Here is a 17,086-nt window from a genome sequence, read left to right as displayed (position 1 = left end):
AGACCGTTTGAGATGTAGATTTGTTATTTAAATCGAGGCAAAATTTCAATAAAGGCGAGGCGCCGTCTTTAGCGAAAATGACTCGTATATACGATACACCGATATAAATTTCTGGGTAGAGCGTTACGTCACAATCATATTATTATATCGATGGGGAAACGGTTTATTTCTGCAGCATAAAATCTCAGCCAGAGATCCACAGATATGTCATTTATCAGTTGTGTAGATACACAAGTTAATCAATAGGAGAGGGTTCGTATCTGAAAGCAGACTGAAAAATAACGAGACACTGTATTCATAATCATTAGCGGTTGAATTTGTGATTCGAAAATGGCGCCGAGCGTTCTTCCATTAAAAGTCAAGTTCGAAATCCGAACATCTGGCGTCGCGTCGATCGTTCGGCTTTATTCGGCCCGGTGCGTGGTGGGAGTCGCTGACGTCACGTTCGCGTATCTCCGCCTCAGCTCGAGTGGGCCGATCTCGCCCGAACGGGTCAATGTCTGAGGAGGCATCGAAAAATTTGTGGCTGGTGTGGTTCCCGACGTCGGAAAGAGGTTGAATTTTCATCCTTCCTTTTAATACCGCCTCGCAAATGTTCGGGCTCTAGTGGATTTAAATAATTTAAAATATGTAAATCGTCTCAATCAATATTAGTGGATGATAGTTGTGAGGTAATTCTGCAAACGGGCTGCTCACACGCGAAGCGCGAGGAAATATCGGAGACACTTCGGATAGGTCGCGCGAAAAAAAGTTGCCGTGGACACAGCGAGAAAGAGAGGGAGAAGAGAGACAAAGAGAGGAGAGGAGAGTAAGAATTAACACGAATAAAAAAAATCGAGTCAAATTAATAAGATACCGTGTATGATGAAGTAAAAGAAAGAAGAAACCCGAGAAAGAGAACGATAAGTAGTAAATCAGTGGGTGTAACGCAGTGGATGAAAAATAGTGGATAATACGCGTAAATGTATCTTATGGTGAAAATTTTCTATCGTTAGAAAATTCGATAGGAAAGTGTGGTTGGAAATTGATGAAAATCGACCATAACCAAGCCGTGTGCTGGTAGGCAGCAGCAGCAGTAGCAGCAGCAGCAAACCCAACCCAGCACGAATCGACTGCGCTGTATAGATATAGAGCTATATAGGTTTGTCCGCGCGTCGAATATCATCCGTTCTAAAAACATAGGTCCTTCAAAAACTTGGTTAAGGTAGGACGACTACGACGACGGCGACAACGACGGCAACGACGACGACGACGACGACGAAAACGGCAAAAATTACGACGAAACTGATCGTGTGAATAACATTGAAACAATTAATTGTCAAGTCACCGACCGCTGGTTGAAATTAAATCGAAAGTTAAAAAAAATAATCAGTTCTCTTTTAATTCAACATTTTTACAATAAACTATTAGGTTTCTTATAATAGAACGAAAGGTCTAAATAATAGTATTAATAATCTTACTATTAATAATAAGAAAAACCTACGAAAAAAAAAACATATACATCAAAAAACGTTCGTGCGATGTGATATCGGGTGTCATTGATGTCCGCGACGAGGAATAATTTTTGGAATTTTTACGAGACGCAAACGGCGAGGGGTTCCACGAGCCAGGAGCGTATCGAGGAAGAAAATTATAGGGAGGAGGATTTAGGATGAGCGGAAGACCGAGAACCACGTCCTTCGCGGAGGGTAACAAACCCCCGACAAATCCGCCTTTGGGCGGCATGAAAATTAGCAGTGAGTACCTCATCCACTAATTCAAAGTTCATTCCGTCCAATGAGTAGTGTCCGCTGGTCGCTGATGGTTAAAAAAATCTTTCGGTCAACTTGGACCAAACTCTCAACTTTACTCCTCACAACGCATGTTCTACTTTTTCGGCACATCGGCACCAGCATCAACACAACTCACGCACGAAACGCGCCCTACCTCACCTAAAGTACCCTATGCCTACGGGTTTTGTTGTTGCTATGCACCTCCGAATATATAATACTTATATGTGTAGGTATGTATACCGTAGATATATACCCCACGCTTTGCCTGCCCCTGCCCGACTCTCATGCCTTAATTATTTCGCCGTGTAGTTATAGTTTTACCGTACTACGAATTTGTACTTACCTACCTGTATTTAGGCATATTAATCCCCGCGCACAAACTTTTTGCCTATACGTAACTGGGTCAATACGCCCCTATTTTCATTATTTGCTGATCGTACGTCGACGAAAAATATGTATAGCGTGTATAAAAAATATATGCACCTATACATATATAATATCAAATTTCGCAATGCCTCGATCACTTGTCGTGGCCTACAAAAGAGAGGAGAGAAAGAAAGAGAGACCTAATAATTTACACTAATTTAACCACACCGCGCAGAGGCACCGTGTGTAATTCAAGTTTAGCGCTTTCAGCCGATGTTACGCGTTTGCATAGGTGAAAAAAAAAAATGACAATAATTATACCGGTAATGTATACCCACGATATCGAATCACGAAGGAAAACGATAATTCATATCGCTTTTAATTATTCGTCTTTTTCTTCTATTCTCTTTACACCGCATAAAGTTATCCAGTTTTCTCATGGTTTCATATGTATACCGTCGATCGATCAATCTTATTAGAAATTCTTTATTTCTATAGTTTAATTGCGCGCGGTTAATCAATCGCTTACCAGTGATGATCACACGCCGTTATTGGTATTATTATCATCGTTATCATTGTTAACATTATTATATTCGATCGAGCACGTAACTAGGTGCATGTCAGTACCACATACGAATTCAATGAGCATCTCTCTGTGTACGTAACTCGTGCACGTGACAGAAAATTATTGATATTTTGAAAACCATAAGGGCTGTACGTAGTCAAACACATGATATTTAATTTCTCTGAATCGTAGGCATAATGTGTTGGGATTATTTCAACTTGTCATTCAATTTACATACGTGGGTGCGAATAATCTTTCGTCGAGCATGTACGTACATACGTACGTACAGCTCTTTCTCTTTATCTATCAATCGTCGTTGCCGATTGAACGTGCATTTCATCTAATACGTATGTACGTACGTACCTACGTAGTAAATATCATACCGTCGTCGTGTGCCGATGATTTAAATTTAAAAGTCGTGGAAGGAAAGAGAGAAAGAAAGAAAGAAAGGGAGATAAAGAGAAAAAGAGAGGAATAAAATGATAAATAACTTGTAGTGATAACTGATAACGCAGATAAACAAAAAATATATTAATCCAAACAAGAAACATACATTGATACGTGTTTTAAACGGGACACGTGTAGCGCAACGGCTTTTTTCTGTTTCGTGATTTATTTGGTTTTCTATGTTCTCGCGCGCAGATTACTCCTTTTTTCTCCATCTTCTAGTTCGGTTTTTTTATGAGTAACTTTTTCGAACGAACTCTTCGGAATGCGCATTGATCTCTGGCCAATGCTCGTCGATTAGCGAACATTTTGAATGTAGGCGAAACTAGTTTTCGAATCATATGAACATAGAAATATCAATGCTGACAAACGTAATATCGAACTTTCATTTGCATGATCGCCATTCGGTTGAGCGTGGGCGAAATGATTTTTTTTTCAAACGTCACTCTACTGCAGAAGTAACAATCTCAGGTTACATTTGAATACTCAACTTCCTTCGCGGCCGATCAATTAGCCAATTCCGATAATCGAGTAAATCGCTTTGTTCTCGTGCTTTTTTTTTCCTCTTTTCTTTCGCTCTGATAGAAAGAAAGGAAACGAAAAAACAATCTACGTCATTTGATTCCTATATACGTCTATAGTTCATCGATTTAGGAAATAAATTAATCGCTGATTTCGTACGTGATACGCATATTTACTTTCTGCGCGTTTATCGCATGCACATTGTACTTAACTCATTTACTTTTATATACTTGATACGGAAAAAACAATTTATTCATGCCCGCCTCGGAACAATGACACTCAACTCTTAATGCTGCCGTAACCTCGGATCGGTTTATCATATGTGGTGTCAAACACCCATACTTGCGTTTTTGGCGTGGTCAGTGTCAGTGAATGTTTTCTATATCTTTGACTCATTTTAGTGACTATTTCACGCATTACGTACGCGATCGTTCCAATGACAGATAAAGATAGTTTCGAACGAACAACTACTCAGTTGAGTTATACTCGTGTATTTTTTCAAAGTCAGACTACCCCGAAACTTATTTGGCGATACGTTGACCCCCGAACCAACATATCGCGACGCGATGTGATTGTAGATTCTAATCCGTACAGATAACAATTTAAGATATTATATCACAAGTTCAGCTTAACAACGTCTCATTAAAAAAAAAGTACTTCAATTTTTACGTTAATAATCTGCTTTCGATAAAATTCGAGTTGTTTTCTTTTAATTTTGACACCGCGAATTCGGTGGTCGAATTCGCAGTCGGACTGGATGGAGTACACTTTTGGAAATTATTGAAAGTTGTGCCACCACTACCGTTGAGTTGAATTTTGTTCACCGTTGGCAAGAAACAGACGACGTTGATCTAAAACAGAGTGTTTGAAAATAGAGCATTAGAAGAAGTGTAGAGTGAATAAAAAAAGGTAGAGTAGAGAAATATCGTTGAGATAAAGATGAGTGAAAAAGAGGAGAGAAAAAAATGTAGGTACATGTAGTTACTACGCATCCGGGCAGACATCGCGTTTCATCTTTAAAAAACTTACGTTTTACTATAGGGCAACCACGAGTCTGCGTAGTTTTGACGTTTAACTTTACGATCTGTTCAAATATGGCGACAAAGGAATGACCGGGGGATGCTGCTGCTGCTGCTGCTGCTGCTGCTGCTCTGGGTTGAATTCATGGAATGTAACGTACGTGGAGCGGGTTTACTTCGGAGTACGAAACTTCGTTGGGAAATGTCAGAAAATGAATCTTGCTCCATAGAACGGCATTGATCCAAAGATATGCAATCGCTCTATCATCCGAGTCGAAAACATCGGGCCACGAGTACCTGCGACTCGCGTTTAGATTTTCCAACGGAAAAGAATATCGCCGTTCCCAGAAGGTCTCCGTCCGTAGGCGGTAATTTTTACAATACTCATAAGCTCCGTGTTCCGAGTTACAGTTTAATGCCTTTTTTTCGGAATCGACCAGCGTTCGTTCATTCCTTCGTGGATTCCACGCGCAAGAGGTCGTGTGCACCTGTCAAACAAACGGATATGGTTGAGATTACCTAACGAGCGGAATGCACTTCGCTTGCATCCCCCACTCGCGTTTTTAATTTAAACAATTTGCGCAAACTGAAATATCGAAGCACACACCGGTAGGCGATATTAAATTATGTAGACACAACGTCGTTGAATCTTACCAAGGCTCCCCCTAATTAGAACGAATTAAATTCTTAGCTTCTTAATTATGTAATTAAACTATTGCGATCTATCGGGTACGACGGCGTACGTCAGGCATAACGAAAAGGACGGACGACCGTTTGACACATGCTTCACGTGACTTCTGCTGCCAGGCTATTACTCTACGCATAGGTATCTATGATACGTGATACTTTTATAATTATTCTTTGAAATTAAAAGCTGTGAAAAATTGATAAATATTCCAACGAAGTATTCCGTGCGGGAACAGTGTGTGAATCAGAGCAGAAATGGTGTATCGTGGACTCAGTTGATATATTCATCATAGGAATAGTAAAATCAGCTGGAACGTCTAGGGGCGGCCATTGGTCATTACGAGTGCAATGATGGCCGCCGTTTATAAGTTCTCTAGTTGCTTCACGGAGCCTAACGCTGCTTGCGTCGTCCTCGGATATACCGTGATAATAAATGAGCTGAAAAGGAGGGAAATATTTTCCTCTAAATTGTACGCTTCGATAACAAATTATGCGTTTCCAGAAATTACATAGTTTCCTCAGCCTCTAGGTATTCCGAATTATTATTTTTTCGTTTTTTGCAACCGACTAACCACTGACCGTTTGATCGCCGACAAGTTTTCTAGGCTGAATAAATTCACCGCTAGCAGGTCGGTTGGTTCATCGCTAGTTCGCTACCGGACCAACAATAAAGGGAAGAAATACTGGGTGACAGATCCCCCTCTTGACAGGTGGCGCCTCTACGTCAAGTTGACATTAAGTCGCGTCGATAAAACAGATATCTTTCCGAGTCGATACCGCCTCTCGCGGCTAGAAGCACATGGTTCTTTAATACTCTCGTCGCGTTGCGCCGCGTAAACTTAACGCCCTATTTTTGGGGTGGATCATGAGATTGCGACATTATACACAGATGTTTAACACATGTTTCTCGTTGTCTTGAAATTTGGTATTTAAAATTAGAAAAGTATGCAGAGATCCTCTCTCGGAATCTCCGACACCTGGACGAGAGGCAAAAAAGGTGAAAACCTCGATGCGATCTGTAACATTCGTCCTAGCTGCGAAATAAAAGGAGATGTGGAAGAAAAGCGACACGTAACGTGGCATGAATAAGAACGATGAAAAAAAAGTTTCATTTGTACATGAAATATTCATTTTCCACAAAAGGCTACACATTACGTCACTAGGAATCCTTACGTTAAAGCTGCACCGCGGATATTCTGACATAACTGCGCGCCGCAAAACCCTTTGGCGAAAGTTAGCAGAGAAACTTGGAACGTTTTTAGCGATGGTAGTAACAACCCTCCCGGTCGATATACCATTTTCATTGGTTTCGATGGAAATATGGTTAACGAATTCGATCTAGAATTCAAGGTTCTTTTACGGGGACACCGTTAAATGGTGACTAATTTCAATTTACCGAACAATCCATTTTCTAAACAGACCACTTTTTCATCAATTTTTCTAATGCGACCGGAACATTTCACCCTATGACGCACTAGGGTAGTTTTGACGCCGCGACTTACGAAGTCTGCAAAGCTCCACTGTCGTCTAATTCAATTTTTTTCCACTCGGTATGTACATCGGTGTTTGAGAATTTACTTCCATTGTACGTACCTATTCCCATTCGTTTAAGCTTCGATTTATTCCACACGTTTGCATGTGAGAGAACACCGAGATAAACCAAATAACTAGAAATAGATCGTCATATATTTGCTCGACTTTTAATACCAGGTCAATCAGGTTGCCTCGATGATATTACCTGCCCCGACGATGACGAGAAAAAAAAAGTAAAATAATATAAATAAACAAACAATCACCTGCATTCGATGTCAATTACGACGAGTGAAACGTTCATTTTCATTGTCAGTGCAACAGCTATTCGATATTTCGATATAGGTCATTATAATATCTTAACAAATGTTGTGCTTTCGCGTAAAGTTTATCTTCTCTTCTCGCTATCGTCTGCTTATTTTTTATTACCTTTTTTTTATTTTCTTCCACGGTCTAATAATAGGGTGTTTGTTTTCTACGTCAACGCCTCACAATATTCGCTTTTAACGTGCGTTATTACAAGTAATAGCCAATTAAAGTTTATTACACAAATTCTAATAATTTTTTAACGCTATAATTTCACCGCATACCGGGTACTTCGTCGGCTCGCTGTAAATAAGAAAAATTTCCAGTACACCTATGGCCCCGCAAAAATCACGGAGAAGAGATCGAAATTTTTCTGAGAACTTTTTTTTTCCACTCCAATTGCGACGCATTCATAATAATTAACCGCTTTGTTATTTCAGTTTCATTCGGAATCACCTGTCCCCTAGCAAGTACAGTGTCGAATTTCCCATTCAACGAAAAAGAAAAATGCGCGATGAAATTTTCTAATACTCATCTCATCTTTTTTTCATCTTCCATACTTCCACGTTAGAGAAAACTCCTCGATCATCACACACTCATTGTTGATCGCGCGATCGTAGGATTTGGCGCGAAAATGAATTCGTCACCGAATACGTCATCCATGGTTAAATATGTCTAACTGGAAATAACATCGAACGTTACAAATATACAGTGAAATTCTATTTTACACGTCGTCATCATATTTTCTACGCCCACGCAAATTTATGTTTTAAAATATAACGGCGTGTTTTACGCCTCCTCTGATCCTCTCCTCGTGCGCCTGGTCTTTCATAGATACCTAAACCCGGTTTACCTAATTTTTTTCTTTTCTTCTTTCGCTCTCCTTGACTCACTCGTCGAGAGAGAAGAATAGAATTCATCGCGGTTCGTTGTCTCGTTAGCATATCGTCGTCGTGGGCCGAGAGGTATACACGTACATTAATACCGCGCGTACATCGTGACAACAATTTAAATAGAAATAATGCGGAATAGTTGAAACGGTCAACGCAACGATTGCCACAATTATGCTCGTTACCGCATTAAACTGTAATGAGGATAGTCGTTATGCGTTCCGCAGATTAACTACATCTTATCGCACAAAGGAACTCTTGAGAGATTAGACGAAATTGACCGTATAGCGGTACTCGAATCACAGTCGATTAAAAAAAGATGATGCCAAAAAAAAAACAAAACAAACCGATGAAAATTTCTCCATTCGTTGTATCGCACAGGACACATGCATGCGCGTATATGCATATTATTTCGAGGTCACGTCTAGTAGTCAACCGGAAGTAAGGCAGGGTTACACGTTACATATCTATATCTATACGTATCGAGGGATATCATTTCTTCCGGTCGTCTCTTCTCTGTCTCGGGTCCAAGGACCAAGGTGAAGGGCATCGCGTGCGTGGCTACCGCTGCTGCTGCTGCCGCCGCCGATGCTGATGCTGATGCTGATGCAAAAAATAAAACCCGATCGTTGTTGCCGCGTCAAGTCTTAATCCAATCATCTACCTGTATACCTATATACACGGGTAATTAGTTACAGACCACGTATATTAACGTCTAAAATGTTACACTTATAGGCACGTACGTATACGTGCGGAGTAATGGCTGATTCTCAGCTGCAATTATATGAATTTGCCCACGAAAAATCACATCCTCCACGACGCCTATTGGAGAACGATTTAATGAATTTATTTGACGTTACGTACGTGCATTGCATGTATTCGTTGGAGAATTTTTTTCTCAAAACCCATCTGTTTTTTTCAGATACATTAATTATTACTTTTTTATTTGGTTGCGCGGCAGCAGAGCTGGTTCCCGGCTGAATGCGGATGACAGCTTGGATAGAACCTATTTTATCTGGTTGCGGGTTACGAAGAGATCAGTCCGAATACAGTCTCGGTTCTTTTCTTTTTTTACCTTTTTTTTTTTTTTTTTTTTCTTCTTTTTTCTTCCATTTATAATAACTATGGTGGGAGGTTTTTTCTATATACGTACGTATACATTATACCTGATGGCACCACTGTGTACATGTGTATACGTATTTCAGTTCAGACTATGTACGTACGTTCGTATGTGTATGTACATTATTTTCGCAGATTGCCCTGGAGGGAAAACAACTGGTTTTGTTCTATTATTAGCCGTGTACCACTATATCGCAATTTTATTCTTATCATCATGATCATTATGAGTTTTTTTGTTCGTATGATTCGCATCAAGATTCAAAGAGGTGTATATCCCACGTAAATATCGCAGACCTTTTTCTATAATGTACGCCATAACCGGGCGATCATCATTTTTGTAAATTAATTGTTTAACGAGTTTGAAATATCGTAGAATATATATTCCCCGGTGGATTTGTTTATCGCGCGATTGTAAATTTTCATGAAAAATTTAAACAATGTCCGTTAATTTTAGACACCAAAGATTCTAAATTTATTTTTTACACTTCTCTCGACGTACGTCCCGTGCACGCGCAACACGTCTATACCGGCGAGAGGGAAATCGTTAAACTTTACCGGGGCAAGTCGGGATCCAGAAGGTATATCCTCCCGTGGGATTAGCACCCGTGACCCCGTTACGACCCCACCGCCCCCTCATACCTCGAACCCTTAACAACGTTACATCAAATATAGACCAGGTGTGCGATTAAGTCGATCCGCGATTCAACGAATGAACAAAAAAATTCTTCGATTCACCAAAGAAAAAATTAAGAACGCGCGCGACGGTCGATTGTCTCCAAATGCAGTTTTGATCGAACTATGTAATATGTTATTTTCTGGAATAATGTATTCTTATTCGACTTGTCCATGTTATAGATTGATTTCATCTCCACCAATTATGTGTGCCGAATACAGGAGTGTAATCTTTCGTAACTTTGTTCACGATTACATAATTTATTTTTTCTGTATTGAAAAAAAAATTTGGGATTCAATTTTATCATTGATTATCGATGCAGAAACACATCCATATATTATGCATATGAGTTGAACAAATAATTATAATTCCACCGCTCAAAATGACAAAATATTTACCGAAATGTGACGTGTGTATAGTAATTTAACTTCGCGGGATGATAATCTTTTTACTTATAGATGCGTGCGTTGGTATATTTCTGAGTTCTTTTTTACACTCCATATACGTCGAAAATTAACACCGATCGGATAATCAGCTGACCCCGTGGCTCATAGGTGAATCACATACGTGGCGACATGTGTTCGGGTTTGGTTTTGAAAAGAAAATATGGCAGATTGAAAGATGAAAGAAAGAAAGAAAAAAAAAATCAAAATCCAACAGAATCCTATATGTGAACATATTCCGAGTAAAAAGTTTCGGAGTAGTTATACGGAGTAGATATATTTTGGGGACAAATTCTTTGTTATATTCCCGGTATGTGTTGCGCACATGTACTTGGAACGAAGAAAAGTGAGAATTTTCTGGAAAGCTGTCGTTCGAAGGAAACAATTAGTGTCAGATGTAGAAACCCTCTCACGTATATAGGTACACACCTACGCTATATACCAGTCTAAACTTCACTCACCCGTGTACCATATATACGTGCGTAGCTTTAGATAGATATATTTCTGCAGTCGCGTGTCAGCTCTTCTTTTGGAAATTATTATTTTAGAAACCGTTATTATACCGTACTGCAATGACGCGGCTCGACACTTCTTCGTCGCGTATGTGCCACGATGCTCTCGGAATAGCAAAAATCGTATGCGTATATTTGACTTTTTACCACCATCGTTGTTATCGATAAATTGTCTTTTTATTTTATTTATGTATTTTCTCGTTTTTTGTTATCGAAGTGTGCGTGTTTCCGACTCTTTATATTCTCTGCACGGCAAGAATGAGTTGAGAAATCTCTGTACGTGCATTCGTCGGCGGAATAATTCTGATACCGACTGACACCGAGTTTCAGCAGAAAAACAAAATGGAGGACATGCAAAAATGTTTTAGTTTGAAAAATAACGACATTAATCACGAAAATATTGATTTTCGAAAATATTTTTGCGAAAATATGAACCATTTGTTAATATGGATTGGATGTGAGTTCGAAAGAGTAAATATCTGGACAACTGATATAAGAAATTCCGAATTTTTTGGAATCATCTTGTACCTTTACAACGGAGACAAATTTTTCCGCTGTACCGTGTGTGACTTGTTTGAATAATTTATTTTCAATCTTCGTGTTTTGAACATATTTGATAATTTTAATATCCTTACGTAATTCTTATAATATATACATATGCTATAGATGTAATAATTATATTTTTGTAACGGTACGATGACGCATATCTCATCGTTTTCGTCATACGTTGCGTTGCACGTACGTACCTACTGTAGGTTCTTCCGTTCACGTCGATCGACCACGAACGACGTGCAGAGTAGGTTGGATACGGACTGGGCATATTTTACCGATGAAAAAATTGACGTGGTTTATTTAAATACGAGAATTCGATCGTTCGAAGCGTTTTGATGATGGCGGATTTTGGTTTTGAAGAGGCACAGAAGTGCGTCGGAGGTGGATGTAATGAAAAATGAAAGAGCTGAAACAAAATAAACAATTATGGTGCTAATATAGACCGAGTCGATTAATCGGTTGTCTCACTTCGAGATTCTATTAATGCTCCGGGACCTGGATGCAGGCCAGCCTCCTTCCTATTCTGCTGCAGCGTTCAACTAAACTAGATTGAGTGTGAACGAACCCTATTCACATCACTTCACATCACTTCACTTCATTTCATTTCATTTCATTTCATTTCGTTTCGTTTCATTTTGTTCCGTTTCATTTCACCTCACAGATATACACCACTGTTGCATCCAGCATCAGCTATACACTCCAATTCATACGCCGCTGCAGAATGCAACGCGACGGACAAAGGGAAGATAAGTCGAACTACAGCTCTAACTGCGGTTATAAGCTGCGAGAGTAAACTTTTGATCTAATCATAAGCAAGCTACGAGCAATGAAGGGATTGCTCGGCGCGCGGTTCCCCGTTCTCCCAGCTGTACCTAGTTCAATTGACTCGAATTATTTCTTCGTTAATTAATGTAGAGATGGACCCGTCGAAACGGTCCGAAGTTCGTGTATGTAACATTCCGTGCTCGAGGTATAAGCATATTACATATACAATTCTATATCCTTCTTACGGCCATCAGCACGTGACAATCAATTAAGAATAACGAATACACACCACGAACAAATTATACCACAAACGTCATATTTCGTTTCCTGGACATTAAGTTATTTATTTTATACACCTACCCACAATGCGGTATGACGTCTTGCACACCGACGCCCGCATACAACATACATTCTTACGCAGCTGCATTTTAATTTAAAATTCTAATCTCAAACATCGCCGCGCGCGCTGTCCTCTCATCCAAATATGCATACATGGAAGTCGCGCATTTTTTTTCCCTCTTCCATTCGATTCGTCCTACGTTTGATGTATTTTTTTTCTTTTTCTCAATTATATTTTTTTCCTTCTTCTTTTCCAACGTACGATTTACAAGATGAACAAATTTTCCATAATCTTCATAAACACGCCTACCTGCAGCAGAAAATGTTGAACGCAGCTGCAGTTAACGTTCTGCAAAATAATTATATTTGTTATACTTGTATGTACGTACAGTTGGCACAAATGTGATTAAATTTCATCGGTTCAACTCACAAATCTATCTTATAACATGTTTATCAAATGTTTACTGTACGCTAACAAGGAAAAGTACATGAGACAAGATCCGGTACGCTGTCAAGCGGAAATCTGTATCCTATTTTTTCTTTTCTACTTCTTGGATTGTTGTAGATGTAAATCAACGATATACCCCCGTATAGACGTGTACGTGCATTAGGTGGTACTCTCGGGTGTGCTATCCTTAAATTGTGACGTATATCCATAGTAACGAGTATATGAAACGTGAATCGGATGCGTAGCTTCCTTGATTCTTGGTACGAATAACGACGTGCTTGTTTTACTTGTTTAAATTCAGATGTTATCGATGAACATATACGTGTACATCATGTGAAACGCCTTTATATATAGGAATCCGGAAACTAATGGAGATATTCATTCGAATGAATATCGCTGCGGTACAGGAATATACTCCACGTGACGACACGATGACGAGTTGTAGCGAAAGAAAAAAATTAAATTAGATAAAATGAAATTAAATTATACACAGAGGATCGTTCCTAAAAATAAATGATCGATTTTGAAGTCTTCTATGTCACGTTGTTTTTTGTTTTTTTTTTTTTATTATTTTTTTCGAATATTTTCAAAAACAAAAACGTGGATAAATTATATGTTTATTTATATTTTATATTTTTTATGTGGTTGTTTTTCGGAGGCGTATGGATGAAAATGTACGTAATTTTCTACGTAGATATATTTTTTTCCACACATTGGTACGCTGCACGCGGTGTATATCTTATGCCTATAAATCTTGAGGAATTTCACTGTGAGAACCAAAGACTGAAATGAATAAATAAACAAAAGTGATCGAAAAAAATCGCATCCAATGTATGCGTACACAGTTCAGTTGCGATGTGCGGACATGATAAAATAGGTAATTCGACGGTGATGGATCTGATTCGAGGAGAAATTATTTTTGACGTGTATATCCATAGGAAATGCCGAGGGAAATTCGTTTTAACATCACATTTAATCTTCACAATCCGAATGTAGTTTGCGGTTATTTTTATCCTATAATCAAGACATGTGTGTTCCAACATGACTCGAGTCTATTCTCCCCACTCAACTCTGAGGAGGACTCCTCTTTTCTCACTCTTTCTCTCTCTTTGTGTTTCCTAAGCGAACAGTTCTTCCCTCAGTCGCTATATCATCAGATCGGTGAGCACTCGCCGCGCTCGTATAGGTCGCCCAGAACTGACCTAAAATTGTTAACAGTTATTTAACCCAACGACAGTTTGAAAATTATTATTATTGTTAATTTTTAATTATTGAATAGTCATATGTAATCATATGCGTGTACGTATGTGAAAACGTTGACGCGTAAACTCGCATTGAAAAAACGTGATATAAAAAATGAAATAAAATCAAAAAAATAAATCTATTCATTCATGAAACGTGTAAATTTTTTTAGCATTTTTATTCCGATAGATTAATTGCCACGGTTTCTTGAAAAAAGTGAATCAGAAACGAATTGCAATTTTTTTATAACGATGCATGACGTGATATTTTCTCGTACAACGCGAAATTTCTGCAAACGATCCGATTTATAATACGAAATGAAATCAATTCTGTGATGCACACATGTGTACGTGCATAAAAATTACAAATGTACAATGGACTTTGCATTATCATCTCGCGATTTAATTAAGAATAAAGTTTATCCATACGTGCACATCATGCCGGCAACGAAAAATCGTTAATGATGCAGGGTAGTTATAAAAACTGACAATGAGTATAGCTTTCAGATGATCGAAGCATCTAATAATAGCGTCGCAAGTGCAACGCGAGTGTCTTTCTAATTGTAAAATACGCGCCGTCTCTCCGGACATATCGTACGGTCTATGTTATCGTCGTTATCGTTAGTAGTGTAGCAGCATAAGTGTACCTCAAACTGCATAATAAAATGTTCAGCTGGCCGCATCGGGGGAGGTGGATCGCGTGGAAGAATTCTTGATATTGATAAAAACCAACTTTGATAAAAGTGCGTGAACCGCGAAAATTTCTGTCTATACGTATAATTCTCATCTCTTTTCCCTCGACGTGCTCTCGTATCATGAAACACTTATGATCGTACGGGGGAAAGAAATAAAAAATTGATTAATTTATCGCTGAAAATATTGCTGGAAGATAAATTTCTTAAGCGAATAAGTTGTCTCGTTATATATACCGCTGATATAAACCGTATAAGTTTAATTAATTCTGTCTCATAGTAGGAAGAACAAACTTGCGTATTAATGTTATATAAGTGGTTTTTTTTTTTTTAATTTTCTTTTTTTCGTTCAAGTCTGACTTGAAATTAAAAGAAAAAAAGGATGAAAAAAATCATTGACAGTCTTCGAGGTAACGAAAAGTGAATAAATATTTGTATTTGCTGTTATCTGGTTGTTCCATGGGTAGCTAAATATAGAACGATTCGCTAACAAAATATTTGGCTCCAAACTGCAAGATTATATGTTCTTAAATATTTTCATAAAATCTATTCGGAAAAATTAAAGTGGATGGTATATAAGAGCGGCGAAAAAAAAATAATCTGGCTTCGAATAATAAATAAAACAACGAATAAATCAGGTGCTTGGAAAAGAAGGATTTCGCGCAAAAAGTGAATCGAAATTTATTATCTATACGGAAAATTTATTTTCACATACATTTTTATCGTTAGTTTTTGTAACATACCACTAAGAGACTGATTAAAAATTAAATGTAAAATAAATTAGTAAAATATCGGTGTTATTAAAACAAGTACGTAATTGAAGAAAAGAAAGTTTTTTTTAAAAAAAAAAAGAGAGAAAGAGAGACCAAAAATATTATACGTAAGAGGAAAAAATAATTGTAATAATTATCGTGAGACGTGAATAATACTCTATTTTATTATCTTATAAATATTTGTCATCTATTTTCCAATATGGCACCTGCGAATACATTGGACTGGTCAGAACCACGGCAGGATCAGTGGCGTTATAGAAAAATTTGTCCCTTGGGTCAAAAAAGTGATAAAGTAACATCGGAAAGCGCGCTGGAACTTAACAATACCAGCAAGGCTGATAGTACCTATAAAAAGATCTGCAAATTTTTAAGAAATCTCGGTACCAAGAAACGTGAGTTTTTTATTCTTATATTTCTGTTCGGGAGACGATAAAAATAGTAGAAAAAATGTTAGAACAATAATATTAATAATTTTCAAAACGGACAGGTACCGTATAATATCAACGATCACGATCCGTTATTTACTCTTTATTTCAATTTATGGGTAGTAATTTAAAATAGCAGCATCCCTGTAAGAATGTGTCTAATAGAGAGATTGTCTTCTATATCCTTATCGCCGGTGACGCAAGATCGACGTTTGCTCCGCGTCTGTGAAAATATTCCACAGTTGCAGTGTACACGACTAAAAAACATCCACATTTCACTCGGTATATCATGAAATCCCATGCGATAGTTGATTCCTTTATTAAACAATATAATAAATCATTTTGAAAACCACGTTTAGACTGATGTTATACATACGCACCATATGATCCATATTAAGTGCGCGCAGAGTAAGAAGTACTCGACTATAACTTGATAACAATTTTTATTTCTTCCTCTTTTATTTTCGCCATGTACAGAATTATTCCTTTCGTGAAAAATTCATTTTATAACGTACATGCAGCGTACGTACGTATATAGAATACAAAATTTTGTTCAAGTTTGGCCGATCGTCGAAGGTATAAGATTTGAATATTCATTCGTTTTTGCATACGTTGATTCATAACTTGGCAAGTTGTAGGTAATGTGAAGTTTTCCAATGTGTAATGCGTACGACGATGTACGCATAACAAATATATCGATACGATATCAACATGTATCTTATAGGTACGCTAATAATGCAGATATTTGCGATTAGTTTTACTATTAGAAACGGCGCGGGCGGTGAAATCGGTTAACTTCATCGAATCAAATATTATACGCATACATATGTATATGGGTTGGAGAAAATTTCTGATGTGTATATCACGTCATCGCAATTATGAGCAGCGTATAAGTCCACAACACGTGACTTTATCGTAGTGCATGACGTTCGAATTTATTGGGAAATACGATTAAAGTGAGAGTTGATAATCTCCGAGAACTTCGGGTTTTTTTTTCTCA

The 17,086-nt window shown here is 38.0% G+C and overlaps 1 protein-coding gene and 3 long non-coding RNA genes across 7 annotated transcripts in view; 1 reads left to right on the top strand and 3 right to left on the bottom strand.

Moving 5' to 3' along the window:
* Window positions 1–263: 263 nt before the first annotated feature.
* Window positions 264–17,086, top strand: part of LOC105686041 (glycogen synthase kinase-3 beta) — a 31,057-nt gene continuing 14,234 nt past the window's right edge. The window contains exon 1 of one of the 4 annotated variants that reach the window (XM_012400594.3): window positions 264–1,736. In XM_012400594.3, the coding sequence (XP_012256017.1) occupies window positions 1,652–1,736 (85 nt within the window). In that variant the 5' untranslated portion in view covers window positions 264–1,651. Of the gene's footprint in view, window positions 1,737–5,498; window positions 5,518–14,279; window positions 16,054–17,086 lie in introns of those variants that run through there. The other 3 variants (XM_012400593.3, XM_048660260.1, XM_012400592.3) reach the window with 3 other exon arrangements.
* LOC110116998 lies at window positions 3,211–5,492 on the bottom strand. The gene is made up of 3 exons (XR_002305675.2): window positions 5,346–5,492; window positions 4,702–5,179; window positions 3,211–4,523 (listed from the first exon to the last, which is right to left on the bottom strand). It is a non-coding gene; the product is annotated as an uncharacterized LOC110116998 (long non-coding RNA).
* On the bottom strand, window positions 11,422–12,238 carry LOC125502237. Its single transcript, XR_007280102.1, has 2 exons — window positions 11,872–12,238; window positions 11,422–11,809 (listed from the first exon to the last, which is right to left on the bottom strand). It is a non-coding gene; the product is annotated as an uncharacterized LOC125502237 (long non-coding RNA).
* Window positions 12,727–13,549, bottom strand: LOC125502239. The gene is made up of 2 exons (XR_007280104.1): window positions 12,938–13,549; window positions 12,727–12,856 (listed from the first exon to the last, which is right to left on the bottom strand). It is a non-coding gene; the product is annotated as an uncharacterized LOC125502239 (long non-coding RNA).

This window comes from Athalia rosae, chromosome 1 (assembly GCF_917208135.1).
Source record: "Athalia rosae chromosome 1, iyAthRosa1.1, whole genome shotgun sequence".
Classification (NCBI taxonomy): Eukaryota; Metazoa; Arthropoda; class Insecta; order Hymenoptera; family Athaliidae; genus Athalia; species Athalia rosae.
This window is presented reverse-complemented; position numbering and strand designations above follow the sequence as displayed.